Genomic DNA, 14,083 nt, shown 5'->3' on the forward strand with positions numbered 1-14,083 from the left:
TGTTAAGCAAGAACTGCTTTAAACTTTGAATCACTTCACCATTGCTACTAAGCTCCAGTGTAATAGCTAGAGTGCACATTTGGAGTTGCAGTGCTGTGACAGCTCACACGTACTCAGACAGTAGTCCCCTCGTGGATCCTGTGGTGGGAAGAGAGCTGACACAGGATGGTCTCAGTTTCAGGTGTGAGGACCTACACATGTCTCTCTGAATCAGTGTTGAGTAGATTTTTACTCTTGCCATTTCATGTCCTAAGAGCTGCTTTCTTAGACCAGCAAATGGAAGTCATAGTTTATATCTTTCTTTATTCTGAAGAGAAAATGAAATAAAACAGACACTTCTACTCTTTGTTTTTCCTGAATGTTAATGTATAAGTAGAATATGTTTTATCCTAGATGTATTTGATGGTCATTTGCTGGGATCCACAGACAGCCAAGTGAAGGAAAAGTCTACCATGAAAGCCATCTTTGCTAATTTGCTTCCAGGAAACAGCTATAATCCCATTCCTTTTCCTTTGTAAGTATTTCAGAACCAAGTGGCACTCCTGTTACTTATTCCCTACTTATTTAGATCAGTTTATCTGCATATATGTTTATGTCTAAATTTTCATCATCCTAGTAAAAGAGATGGCTTTTGGCATGTAATTTTTAGAATGTTTTATCATTATATCAGAATGGAAGAAGAAAATATTAATGTTGTTTAGTGTGTAAAGTTACTAGTTATGAAAACAGATACACAACATATATGTATCTATGTAAAAATAAGTGCTTTATTCATTGATCTTTTTAAAAACTTATTTAAAAATTTTGCGTGTGTGTGTGTGTGTCTGAGTGCACTGTGTGCATGTGTGCGCGTGTGGTGTTACTTATGTATATATATGCAAGTAAGTACCTATGTACAGAGGCCAGAGGAAGATGTTAGGTGTTTGGTCATATCACTCTCTACCTTATTTCTTTAAGACAAGGTCTTTCACTGAACTCATAGCTAGGCTGATGCCCAACAAACTCTGGTGATCTTCTTGTCTCTGTCCCCCTTAGTACTGGGGACATGTATGGTCATACCTGGCCTTTTACATGGGTGCTAGTGATTTGAGAATCTCTGGAGTCCACATTCATTTATCTTTAAAAGACATATTGCTGGGTGTATGTGAGCATTCATTGTAACAGGATACTGATAAGGAGCAAAATTGGCCCCATGCATGTTTTCATATTTTTTTATGCTGTATTCACTCAGACTGGAAAGAAATACATAATGGTTGTAAAAGCTTGTTTTTCTACTGGTTGACCTGTCTGGCCATCAAATGCTGCTTTTGTTTTGGTGGTAAAAGTGTAAACAATTCATTTGTTAATAAGAACCTTTGTTTTTCTTCAGTAGTAATTAAGTTTTTATTTAGTGACTGTTCACCACCCCTCAGGTGGAGAGCATTGCTCTTATGAGCTTACGGTCTTGAGGGAGGAGACAAGAAGAGACTCAGACAGCTCAGGATAGGACATGGTAGTTGTATATAAAGGCTCGTTTTCTCAACTTCAGGCCTGAGTGTCTGTTTCTTTAGTGTCATTTGTTCCTTCCTATTAATGGCCTTTGTGTTCTCACGCTCATCTGGAAGTTGTGTTCTTTTGTGAAGACAGCTTTACTGGGCTCTTGTGTGCCCAGTACTGAGTCAGGCCTCTCTGTCTTGTTAGAATTGTTGTCTTAATTTAGGGTGCCAGAATGAGTCTCCCTATCTTGGTTGCTTATAAACGATAAAAAGATATTTTTCACCATTCTGGAGGCTGGAGGATCAAGCTCATGTCTGCAGGGAAGATTCTGAGGGTCCTTGACCAGGCCGTCCTCACACGGTGGAAAGAGAGTTCACTTGTCCCTCTGCCAGGGACTGCTGCTGTTTAGGATGGCTTCATCCTTATGATCAAAAGGCACTGTCTCCTAATACCATTACGCTGGGGCTGGGCTTTCAGCTTAGGATTTGGGAACAGGAGGTCACACTCATCTGCAGCAATCCTCTTACTGCATTTATCACAGAAACTGGTTGTGTTTATTTGCAGAATTGTTTCTTTACCCCTGTGTACTTACAAACAACCTGTTTCGTTCTCACCAGTGTATTGTTAACCATGTACAAATATGGAAAATACTGAAACAGGAGTTTTCCTCAGTACTGTTTTTCTCCCACATTGGATAGTCAGTAAATGGCATCTAAGGTAAAGTCAGTGACTCTACCTAATGGTTTCCACAGGAGTTGGAGCAGAACTCAGGGAGCAAAATTTGGGTTGAAGTAGAGTCAGCACTCAGGTTCCATATGATGACAGTAGAGTGGTTTTGTGGTTTTGTTGTGTTATTTGCTCTGGAACTATCAGCACAGTTTCTGCATGATTATTGGGAGGCATTCTCTGAGGGTTAGAAAAAGAACATTTTAGACTATTGCATACTTCTTTTTGAAACTAGTATGGCCAAGGTCTTGACAGTATGTAAAGCTTTGAAGTAACTATTCTAGAACCTTTAGATTTGCAACCTTTTTTTTTTTTAAATGTTTATTTTATGTGTGTGGGTATTTTGCCTGCATGTATGTCTGTGTACCAGGTTTGTGCCTTGAGCCTGGAAAGACCAGAAGAGAGCATTGGATTCCTCCTGGATAGAAGTGACAGATAGTCGCAAGCTGCCACATGGGTGTTAGGAATCCCATCTTGGTCCTTGTGTTCTTCACTGCTGAGCCAGCCATCTCTCCAAACCTTAATCCTATTTCTGACAATTTTCTTGTTGCTTTATAAGCTTTTCTTGCTATTTTTATTGTTTATTTCATTTAGTTTCTCAGCATTTGCTTACATTTCGGCTTTCTTAATTATGGTCACATTGCTCAGTATTTAGTTATCTTAAATTTTCCTGAGATTTAATGATACTTGGTTAATCAGTTTTGTGTTTGATTTACTTTAAAGTATATTCTTATTTATTGGACAGTGATCCAGATAAACACTACTTAATGTATGAACACGAACGGGTACCCATTGCTGTCTGTGAGAAAGAGCCCAGCTCCATCATTGCTTTTGCACTCAGGTATTATAAGCCTTTCCTGTAGTTACATTTGTGTTTTTTTAAGTCTGTCTGTTACCTTGTTTAGGGCTCTTCAGATACAAGCAAAAATATGTTTGTTAAGCATGAGAGTCTTTTTTATATTTGAAAATCTTTATTAATGGGATAATGCATGGCTTTTTAGCAAGTAGTTACTAATGTGACTTGGCATAATATCTGCTAAACCTTGAATATGCTAACCTCTCTTTAATTTATTCCTGATAACTCTTACTGTGTGGTTTAGTTGTTAATTTAACAGTGAACCCATTTTGCAGTATCTGCTATCACTTTCTTCCTACTTAACAAATATACTGGCTGAAATTTTCTACCTGGAGAATGCTGTTTCTGTATCTTGTTCCAAAGACACGTTTGGATGTTTAACTTACTAATTACCATGATCTTAAAGAAGCATTGCACCTTTAAAATATTTATATCTAACGTCTAAAATCCTTAGCGTCTCCTTCATACAGCTATCATGACAGTGGTGAGTTTAGTTTAAATAGCATCTGAGGTGCTTAACTAAAATTTTCCATTGTAAAGTACAAAAAATTGTTTATATATTGATTATAAAGTATCCTATTTATTGTAAAATATTTGATTATAAACAAATCAATATCTATGGTACATAGATATTGCTTATACCAGAATAAATAGTATGGTTGTATCTGATTCTACCTTTATGAACTTTAGAGTTTACATTAGATAAAAATTCTTTTCTTTACAAGAGCCTATATAGTGATTTTTTTCCTTTGTGCTTTAGCATTATGAAGATGATACTTATGTTTTCCCTTATTGATTAATCACAGTCCATAGATAGTAAAGGCACAAAAATATAATAATTCTTTATAGTAATAGGAAGCAAATGTTCTACCAGAGTGTATCTTTCAGTATTTTAGAAAAGTAATGGATTCTAGTATTCTAGGCTGATAGTCGAAGAATCAGAGTTTTAAAATTTTGGAATGCTTTTTTTTTTTTTTTTTTTTAAAGGTTTAGCCCCTTCAATAGAAAGTCACTTTCAAATTCCTTTCTTTTTTGAGGGTTGTGTAGATGTTGCCGATGGCAGTTAAATCCAGGGCATTTAGATGTTACGCAAGAGCTCTCCCACTGAGCTATATTCCTTATCACTGGTTTTGGATCATTGTTAAGATTATTAGATATGGTTGATTTGGTGATTTTTAATTCTTTGCGAAGACATTAATCTTATTCATAAAGCTTGATTACTTTTGTTAATTCCTAATGTATTTGTTTACTACAGGCACATATAGTGATTATGCTTTTATAATATAAACGTTATTTTAAAACTTGTTAAAGAAGAACTTAATGTTTAACATTTTCAACCTATTTCTGCCCTAAGTTGTAAAGAGTACCGAAATGCCTTAGAGGAATTGTCCAAAGCAACTCTGTGGAACAGTGCTGAAGAAGGGCTTCCAACCAATAGGTGATGCACCATTGTCTTACATATCTTCGCACTTTAGTTCTATGATAGCATGTATTATTATAGAACCTCATAGGGTTCACATAATTCCCTTCAGCTAACTGTTGGAGCAACAAATTCAAGTCTTGTAAGAGACCTTACACAGCCCTTAGTGTATAGTGTCTTACTGTGCTGTGATGTGTCACTGGACTGCAGATTAAAGCTTCCAGTTTTTTTAATGATAAGGAGAAGTAAGTGGCTGTTGTGTTTAAAAACCTGGAAAGTTTGTGCTATTGCTTGGCTTTATAATTTTAAGTGTTTGTAAATTTTCTATAGTACTAAAGATCCTAATATTTAGAAAATAAATACTCAAATCAATCTACTTAGCATGTTCTGTGTTTTAGACAGAAATTGGCATAGGCTTATCCTTACTGAAATAAATTCTCCTGTTTTACTGACCTGATAAGATTTAGTATGAATTATCTTTGTAACTAAAATAAGAAAAATGATATTGGTATATTTTGGTAATTTACTTATAGTTCTGAGTTTGGGAAAATTTTATTAAAGTCTTTTTTTTATATTTTTATATACTTTTCTAGTTCTAGTACTTTATTTTTTTAAACCTAGTAGATGTTTCAAGATTTTTTTGTAACTTGTGTTTTTCAAAATTATGAATCAACTTTCTGATATTGAGGGTGGTGTTGGGTAAAGAATACAGTAGTTTAGGAACTAGAATACTTTTTTTTTAATCTGAATATCTTCAAATTCTTTCTTTTTTTTTTTTTTTCATGGTAGTGTTTTAGATAACAGACCAAAGAGTAGCAGCCCTATTAGATTACCTGAAATCAGTGGAGGACAGACAAACCGTACAGTAGAAGCAGAACCTCAACCAAGTAAGATTTAAGGTTTTTGTTACATCGATTAATTGAGTATTATTTATTTGTGTGTGTGTGTGTGTGTGTGTGTGTGTGTGTGTGTGTGTGTGTGTATTAGTATGAATGTGGGAAGCAGAGGACGACTGTGGAAGTTTGTGCTCCTCTCCCTCAGTGTGGGACTCGGTGATCTTCCTCAGGTTCTCGGGCTCAGAGGCAGGAGCCCATTTCCACTGAGCCACCACTGGCCCCACATGCAGACATTTCTTTTTCTTTTTTTTTTTTTAATTGTTTTTTTTTAAAAATCTTTTTTTTTTTTTATAGATTTATTTATTATTATAAATGAGTACACTGTAGCTGTCTTCAGAGGCACCAGAAGAGGGCATCAGATTTCATTATGGGTGGTTGTGAGGCACCATGTGGTTGCTGGGATTTGAACTCATGACCTTCGGAAGAGCAGACGGTGCTCTTACCCGCTGAGCCATCTCACCAGCCCACATGCAGACATTTCTATAATTGTTATGTTCATAATTTGTGGAAGAAAACAAAATTAGTAAGAAATGCCACTTGGTAAAAGTTGGTCTTTGAAAAATAGACATTTTAAACATCCTTTTAAGAGATGATTTGCTTTTTTTAGTCTTCTTTGAAATATCCATTCATTTATAGAATTTAAACCTTGTAGAAACCCTTTGTGAAGGAGGAGGATTTGTCTTAAGCTTTTAGTTTAAAATATACAACCTAAGAAACAGCAGCAATGTACAGGTTTTAAATTTTATGTTCTTATTGGCATAATGAAAGCTTTTCTGGTTTTGTCTTTTAAACTTTACCATACTCACATAGGAGTTACCTGGTGTACCTGTATTTTTAGGAAGGAATCTGAGGCTCAGATGATTAAGTGCTGAAGGCAAGAGAGAGAGAAGAGATAGAAAGAGAGAGAAAGAGAGAGAGAGAGAGAGAGAGAGAGAGAGAGAGAGAGAGAGAGAGAGAGAGAGAGAGAGAGAGAGAGAGAGAGAGAACTGGGACTTGACAGTGACTCTTGTTAACTGTCTGCTGATACTCTGGGTCAGTAGTCCCGGCAGTTCAGCTGACTAAAGCTTAGTGACAATGGCAGTTCATTTTCTGAGGTAGCGTTTGTCTAAGCAGGCAGAGCTGCTCAGCGTTGTTTTGATAACAGAGGGATTTTTTCCCTTTGAACTTTTTTTCTATTTTCTTTAAAGAAATGATATTCCAACTTTGTGTTGAAGCTGAGAGCTAAGTGGTAAAAGGTGTATTTGTTCACTCTGTTAAGAGTACATCTGTGCTCTTCAGTTGTATTGGTCAGGACTGAGTCTTACAGCTAGTACGTCTCTCTATACAAATCATCTACTTTTTGGGTCTCTATACATGGCTATCCCTACAAAAACTGCTGTTCTTTTAGCAAAGACTTGTGCACCAGTAGATCTTAAGCACTTTTATGGTTGATACTCTGAATTTTGTAAGTGACAAATTATTAGAGTCATACAAATTAAGCTCAGTAAAAGTCAAAACTATAAACAAAAAAGCAAAAGTATACATTTTTGCCATCCTACTAAAAAGATTTTATTTTTATTCATGTAATTGTCTGCGTATGCTGTGTGTGTCTCCTTGGAGGACAGAAGAGCGTGTCAGATCCTCCGGAGCTACAGTTGCGGGCAGCTTTGTGGGTGCTGAGGACCAAACAGAGGTCTACTGGAAGAGCAGTATGTGCTCTGACCTGTTGAGTCATCTCTCTAGCACCTATTTATTTTTAATAATGTGTGTGCATCTGTGTAGGGGTGTGTTCATTTGAGCCCAGGTGCCCATAAAGCCAGAAGAAGGTGTTAGATCTTCCAGCTGGAGTTAAGGCAGTTTGGAGCTGTTTGTGATGTGGGAACTGGGAACAGAACTCAGGTCCTCAGCAAGAGCAGTGCAGTGCTCTTAGCAGCCCTTTATGATGTATGAGACTTCATTAGTTTTTTAGCTGCTACAATATTATGAGAACTTGCTGGTAATTCATTCTACTTCTTAATATAGGACTACTTTTTAAAGATGTTGAATGGTTTTCTGGAGAATTTAACATGTTGACCTTGAGTTAGCAGAACATTTGTTTCTGATGAGGGCAAATGGGGGAGAAGGGCTTACAAACAGCAGCAGCATGGGGAAATTGCAGTTTGTAAATCAGAGTGTCTGTATAATGCAGACTCAGTCACATCACACATGGCTATTGCCAACAGAAGGTTGAAAACTTTTAGTTTTCAGCTTTAGTGACCTGTACTTACATTAATGTGGTACCTTTTATTTTTAAGCCAAAAAGGCTTCAGGAATGCTGTCCTTCTTCAGAGGAACAGCAGGGAAGAGCCCTGATCTGTCTTCTCAGAAGAGAGAGACCTTACGTGGGGCCGACAGTGCTTACTACCAGGTTGGGCAGACTGGCAAGGAGGGGATGGAGAATCAAGGCCTGGAGCCTCAAGGTGTGTTATCAACCATATGTGCCGATTTTAAGCTTTAGTTTATTTTCTTTAGCTTTGTGTATTTTTTAATAGGTTTAAGTAAATAATTCTTTGCTGAAGTCAGGGTATCCTCTCTGTTTTTAACTCTTTAGTGTAATAGACCAGAAACAGCATGATGCTTGGAGTCTGGCTGGCTTTAGATGTCTGCACTGTTGAAATGCTAGATGCCTGCATGGGTTAGAGTCGGAAAGCCTCACTGTCCATATCTATAAAGAAGCAATGTCTTTTAAGGGCTAAATGGCCCTTATGTATATATGGAAACATAATTCAGAACATGTACTCAACTTTTCAGTACTCTGTTACCCCCTCCAGATGTTTTCCTTCTTTTCCAGTCCCTGTAAGATTGTGGTTATTTATGGAAACCTTCATTTTGACCTTTAAAAACTATATTTACCTAATTATGTTTAGATTTGGCAAATATGACCAACTCTACTACCTGATTAAAAATAAAATTTTATTAGAATAGGGCCATGTGCATTTATTTTCTGTTGTCTGATTGCTTCACATTAAATTGGCCAGTTGAGAAGTTGTAAGTTAGTGAAGTATTTATTTTTGACTCTAGAGGAATTGTCTGGTGGCTTGTAAGTTAAATCATGGAAGAGAAGTTTAAAAAATAGCAGTTGCCTTCCTTTCTCATGCCTGGGATTTTGTCTGGTTTGAAAAGCCCTGCTCCTAATCAAGAAGCTGTTAGCAGTAGACTCTGCCAGGCAAGGAGAATCAGTTCTCTCCACTGGAGTGTCTTTGGGTTTATCAACCATGCTCCAGGGCGGGCCCCCTGCCCAGGAATAATTGCCAACATAAGATAGACTTTGTTTTTTTTTCCTTTATTTTCTCGGTATATGTGCATGGTTTGTTTTAGATTTTGGTCTTGATTTTCATGTTTTGTTTTTTGGTCTTTTTATTTTTTTTTTTATTTTTTATTTTTTTGAGAAAAGAGGAGAGGACACAAAAACATGAAGTTGGGTGGGTAGGGATTTGGGGAGGATCTTGCAGGAATTGAGGGAGGAGAAAGAATATGATCAACATAAATGTATATAAAACAAAACAAGACAAAACTGCAGATTGGTTTGGTGGTACACAACTATTTCTTAGCACTCAGGAGGCTGAGGCAGGAGGATTGTGAGTTCATGGCTAGTTTAGGTCATATGGTAACACCTTGCTTCAAAACAAAGCAAAACAAAATAAGAATAATAGCTGAAAAAATTATCCATTAATTAAAATATTTGTTTAATATCTGTATGCTCCCATTGGACTACAGGTATCTTTAATGTGTCCCTTAGAGGGATATGAAGGACTATGATGCTTAACAAGTGATTTTTGAAATGTGAAAATTAGGGATGGTTTTTTCTTCTATGTATTAGGAAGCTTACTAAGACTGTAATATATCGAAAAAGCATTTTTTTTTTGTATCTAGAAAAAAGTTTCATAAATATGGATAGGGAAACCATGGGAATTCTTGGTGTAAAAGCTGAGTTTACTGTATTGCTGTCACAGAAGTCACTTCCATGTAAGATAAATGATCCAACCTGAAATATTGAAATCCCAGGAAAAAACATACATTTTTTTTTTACTGTAGTCATTTGCACAATTTGTCTGTCTAATGTGTGCTTTGCAATAATAATTAGATTAGGGTATTTTTATTACGTATTTGCTAACTTTTCTTGCTATATTGGAAAAAAGACAAAATGAACTTATAACTAATACTTTGCTTTTACTAATGATATTAAACGTTTAGATGAAGTAGATGGAGGAGATACACAGAAGAAACAACTCACAAATCCTCATGTGGAACTTCGTAAGTATGCAATAACATTTGTCTAAGGACATGGACTAAAAGATAAAAAACTTCATTCCAGATAAATGTACTTTTTTTTTAAATGAGTGTTAGGTGTTGTTTGAGTTTTATTTAATCTGTAATTCAATACATAAAATTTGTATTTATTTTTGCCATTTAAATTAAAATTTATTAAAATTATATTTTAATTTAAAAAATTTAAATATTTTCTTCAGTGTAATTGAGAGACTCAGAGCTTGGCAAGCAGCCTAAGATATTTATTTAGGACTGAGGATGAAGTGCTCACTTGCCAAGCAGTTTTGACCTCAGGCTCAATCCTTGCTACCACATACTCATAAAAGACAGTGTTTTAAGAACTGCTTTAAAGTATAATGAAGAAAATACCGTGGCCAGTGTACAAGTAGAACAGAGTTTTATGTTGAGGTCTTTGAAGATAAGTAAGAATCATTAGATGAGAGTCCCTGATACTGTGAAGCTCACCATGACACAGTTGAGATAGACCAGGATTTGTACTTCATTAGGAAAGATGCGATCACTGAGAATCCTAAAGGGTTGTGTTTGCTGCTTGGAGAGGGAAGGAGAGATTTTCTGTTTTATGTACCTTTTCCTCCTCCTCCTTTTTCATCTCTTTTAGAATTTTCTGATGCTAATGCCAAGTTTTACTGTCGGCTGTACTATGCGGGAGAGTTCCATAAGATGCGTGAAGTGATTCTGGGCAGCAGTGAGGAAGATTTCATTCGTTCCCTTTCTCACTCATCTCCCTGGCAGGCCCGGGGAGGCAAGTCAGGAGCTGCTTTCTATGCCACCGAAGGTAATTCTTTTTACTCACTGGTGCAGAACTTGTTGTCCTTTGCCTTGAGACCATTCACGAAGCACTTGAAGTGGCATTATGGATTGGCTGTTGGCAAAGTTCTCTAGTTTCTTTCTGTTCCTGAGAGTAATAAAATCTTTACAGACTATACAGACCCAGACGTTGGTCAGATACTTCCTGGGCTCTCTCTAGTTCTGAGTTTTCCAAATGCATGCAGAACTATGTTAGTTACTGTCAGAGACAGCCTAAGTGGGGACAGGTTTATTTCGGCTCATGTTTCAGCTCCTGAGTGGTTGGCAGGGGGAGCATGTTCTGATAGGTAGCCATCACATTATGACAGACAGGAAGCAGAGAGTGAGGCTGGAATGGGGTGAGTATAATCTTTCTCTGTTCAGCAGCCTGCACCCACTTCCATACCTTCCCATGATAGTATCACCAGACTGAACAAGCTTGAAAACATGGGCCTGTGGGGGACATTTCAAATTGAAACCATAGCCGACATCTTATAGGAAACTGAGTTCAGTGCCACAGAACTGATGAGAGGATGGTAACCGTACAACTGTTTGACCAGAATATAGAAAGACCAACTTCTTTCTTATACTGACTTACCTAATAGTAAACAGTGTGACACTTTGTATGTTTAACATTCTGCTTTGCATATTGAATGCTAAATTTGTTTACATTTGCAAATGTGTACTAAATGCAAAAAAGTATACATTAGTTGCTTGATAAAAACTTTAATAACTTCAAGAGTCTTTGAAATGGAGTTACAGCATTTTCTTTGAGAGTTTTAAAAAGTTAATGAATGAATTTGTGGTATGAATTTTGATTTGAGGGTAGATTGAGAAGTAGGTGTTTTTGTTCATGTATCCTCAGGGCTCCTAGCAATTTAATCACTTGTTTCTTGGTCTTGATGTTGTGCAGGAATAGAAACCCTGACTAAGACAGTGGTTTAAAAGAATACCTTGAAACAGAAATAAACAGACGATTTGGAGTCTCTGGAATGATTTCACTTTCATTTTAACAGTGGACAATATGTACTGTGATAAATAATGTGGAATTTTTTCCTTGTAGATGATAGATTCATTCTGAAGCAAATGCCTCGTCTGGAAGTCCAATCATTCCTTGACTTTGCACCACACTACTTCAATTATATCACAAATGCTGTTCAACAAAAGGTAGAAATCCTAAATCGTGGTTTGTGGTTACTGTGCGTTGGGCTTGCTATACCCTCAGTTTGCCCTGATAGAAGATGTCTCTGTAAGAGCAGGGCGTGTCTCAGTTTGTCCTGATAGAGGATGTCTCTGTAAGAGCAGGACGTGTCTCAGTTTGTCCTGATGGAGGATGTCTCTGTAAGAGCAGGGCGCGTGGACTGGCCTCTCTTACTCTGTTAGGCTGTGATTGAATGTACAGTTTTTAGATATTTTTCCTGCCATTGCCATTGAGGAACCATGTAGCCTCAAGCAATTAGCTTTTGATTGGTATATACATACCTATATACATATATAAGTTACTGTAAAATATTAAGACCAGGTGAAATTAGGTACCCATCTAATAACATTTTTGTTGATACAAAAATATGAAACGTTGATAAATGGGAGATGCTTACTGAACTAGAAAAGAAACCAATGAGTAGCTCATGTTTATCCACTTGTTACTGAGCCATGAATGTAGAGTTTTTTTTAATTGTTGTCAAGGAATTATTTATTGCAGTTTTGGGGGAAAGTGTCCATATGATGATAAAGTTTTTGAATTTGAACAGCTGTGCAGGGCTGTTGTACTGTACAATTTAAGGATCTACTATTGTTACGGGCATGCATTATATTCAACTGCAATTTCTGACACTGAAGAGTTTCAAAGGCCTATTCCTGGTGTATCAATAGAAAATTATGCCTGGGTATTACATGGAGAAATCAGGTATTATATGACTTACTGATAATTTTATTTTGGTAATAGTTTATTTTGATCTTTTCTTGATTAGAGGCCCACCGCCTTGGCTAAAATTCTTGGAGTTTACAGAATTGGTTATAAGAACTCTCAGAACAACACTGAGAAGAAGTTAGATCTCCTTGTCATGGAAAATCTTTTCTATGGGAGAAAGATGGCACAGGTGAGGACCCTGGACTTCGTGAGGCATTCAGCCACGAGGACTTTTGTCCTTTGATTCTTGAATGTAGTAAATCTGAGGAACATGTTAGTCAGGAGTGCAGTTTAACTTATTTTTGGAAGAAAGAAAAATTGGTATGTAACTCCTCTTAAAATTGAACATATCCAATGTTCTAGAATCAGGTTGTTGGTGGACTAAGAAGGGTGATGTTCTTTAAAGTTGAATTAGCTGAGACCTGTAGAGATTACAACCTGTCAGTCACTTGTCTGCTTTTAGAGTCCATGGGATCTGGATGTTGTGAGAATGCATTGTTACCTACTGCAGATAACAAGGCACCTAATCCAAACGTTAAACAGTGCTTTTGACGTGCCTCTCCAACTGCTTCTGCCATGAAGACAAACCTTGTGCTTACATCTAATTCAGCATAGTAGTTTGTCACTGAGAACGTCTGTGTATGAGAGCACTGGCTGAGCTACACTGTCTACTTAATGCCGTTACATTGTGGTAGTATGGCAGTAGCTATAACATTTTCATGAGCCAGGACTAGCTGGCTAGCACTGGTTTGAGGATGGGCTGGTCCTGTTCATCAAGTTTTTTTTGACATTTCTTATCCTCCAGATAGTCTGAAATTTATGTTCTCACTTTCTGTTGCCTTAAGTGACTGTATAGACTTTTAGTATTTTAAGTTTCCTAAGAGTATTTGAGTTTTCTTTCATACTATTGGACGATCCAACGATAAACTTGTTAATATATTTTAAATTGATTAAATTGATACATTATTTCTGAACTGTTTTAATAACTGATACCTGTATATTGTTTTGTATGATACTGTTTTATCATCATCAATTTAATGTACCATGTGCTATGTGTTTTATGTATTATATAATATTGTTGTTATTTATGATTTAAATTAGAAAAGTTAAATTTTGAAATAACATTTAAAAATACATATTGTTGCAGTAACTACAAGGAATCTTTTTGCCTTTTAATTGTATCAGTTAACCATTGTGGCAAATTTGCACAAATAATAAAGAATTTTTGTTTTGCTAGGTTTTTGATTTGAAGGGTTCACTTAGGAATCGAAATGTAAAAACTGACACTGGGAAAGAGAGCTGCGATGTGGTTCTGCTGGATGAGAACCTCCTAAAGATGGTTCGAGACAACCCTCTGTATATCCGCTCCCATTCCAAATCTGTGCTGAGAACCTCCATCCATAGCGACGCCCATTTCCTTTCCAGCCACCTCATTATAGACTATTCTTTGTTGGTTGGTCGAGATGACACTAGCAATGAGCTAGTGGTCGGCATCATAGGTAAGTCAGTAACTGTGCCCTGCTTGCATTCAGGATTAAAACTAGAGGAGAATTTCAAAGATTCTGCTGAACTGGTTTAATATTATAATCACTGAATACTTTTGGAGGCTTTCATTTGTAATGTCAAGTTAACAAGTTTTCATTCTAGTCTTTTCTGTTCAGTTTCTTCATTTCTAAAAATATATCAATTAAAAGGTAATGATAATT

At 36.5% G+C, this 14,083-nt stretch overlaps 1 protein-coding gene across 7 annotated transcripts in view; it reads left to right on the forward strand.

The window, feature by feature from the left end:
- Positions 1-14,083, forward strand: part of Pikfyve (phosphoinositide kinase, FYVE-type zinc finger containing) — a 99,133-nt gene that overhangs the window by 83,910 nt on the left and 1,140 nt on the right. For all 7 annotated transcript variants that reach the window (XM_031367755.1, XM_031367761.1, XM_031367758.1 and 4 more), the window contains 10 exons: positions 394-514; positions 2,948-3,043; positions 4,413-4,496; positions 5,268-5,365; positions 7,648-7,812; positions 9,587-9,646; positions 10,281-10,457; positions 11,532-11,635; positions 12,439-12,567; positions 13,615-13,876. In XM_031367755.1, the coding sequence (XP_031223615.1) occupies positions 394-514; positions 2,948-3,043; positions 4,413-4,496; positions 5,268-5,365; positions 7,648-7,812; positions 9,587-9,646; positions 10,281-10,457; positions 11,532-11,635; positions 12,439-12,567; positions 13,615-13,876 (1,296 nt within the window). The remainder of the gene's footprint in view (positions 1-393; positions 515-2,947; positions 3,044-4,412; positions 4,497-5,267; positions 5,366-7,647; positions 7,813-9,586; positions 9,647-10,280; positions 10,458-11,531; positions 11,636-12,438; positions 12,568-13,614; positions 13,877-14,083) is intronic.

This window comes from Mastomys coucha, unplaced genomic scaffold (genome assembly GCF_008632895.1).
Source record: "Mastomys coucha isolate ucsf_1 unplaced genomic scaffold, UCSF_Mcou_1 pScaffold14, whole genome shotgun sequence".
NCBI classification, from domain to species: Eukaryota; Metazoa; Chordata; class Mammalia; order Rodentia; family Muridae; genus Mastomys; species Mastomys coucha.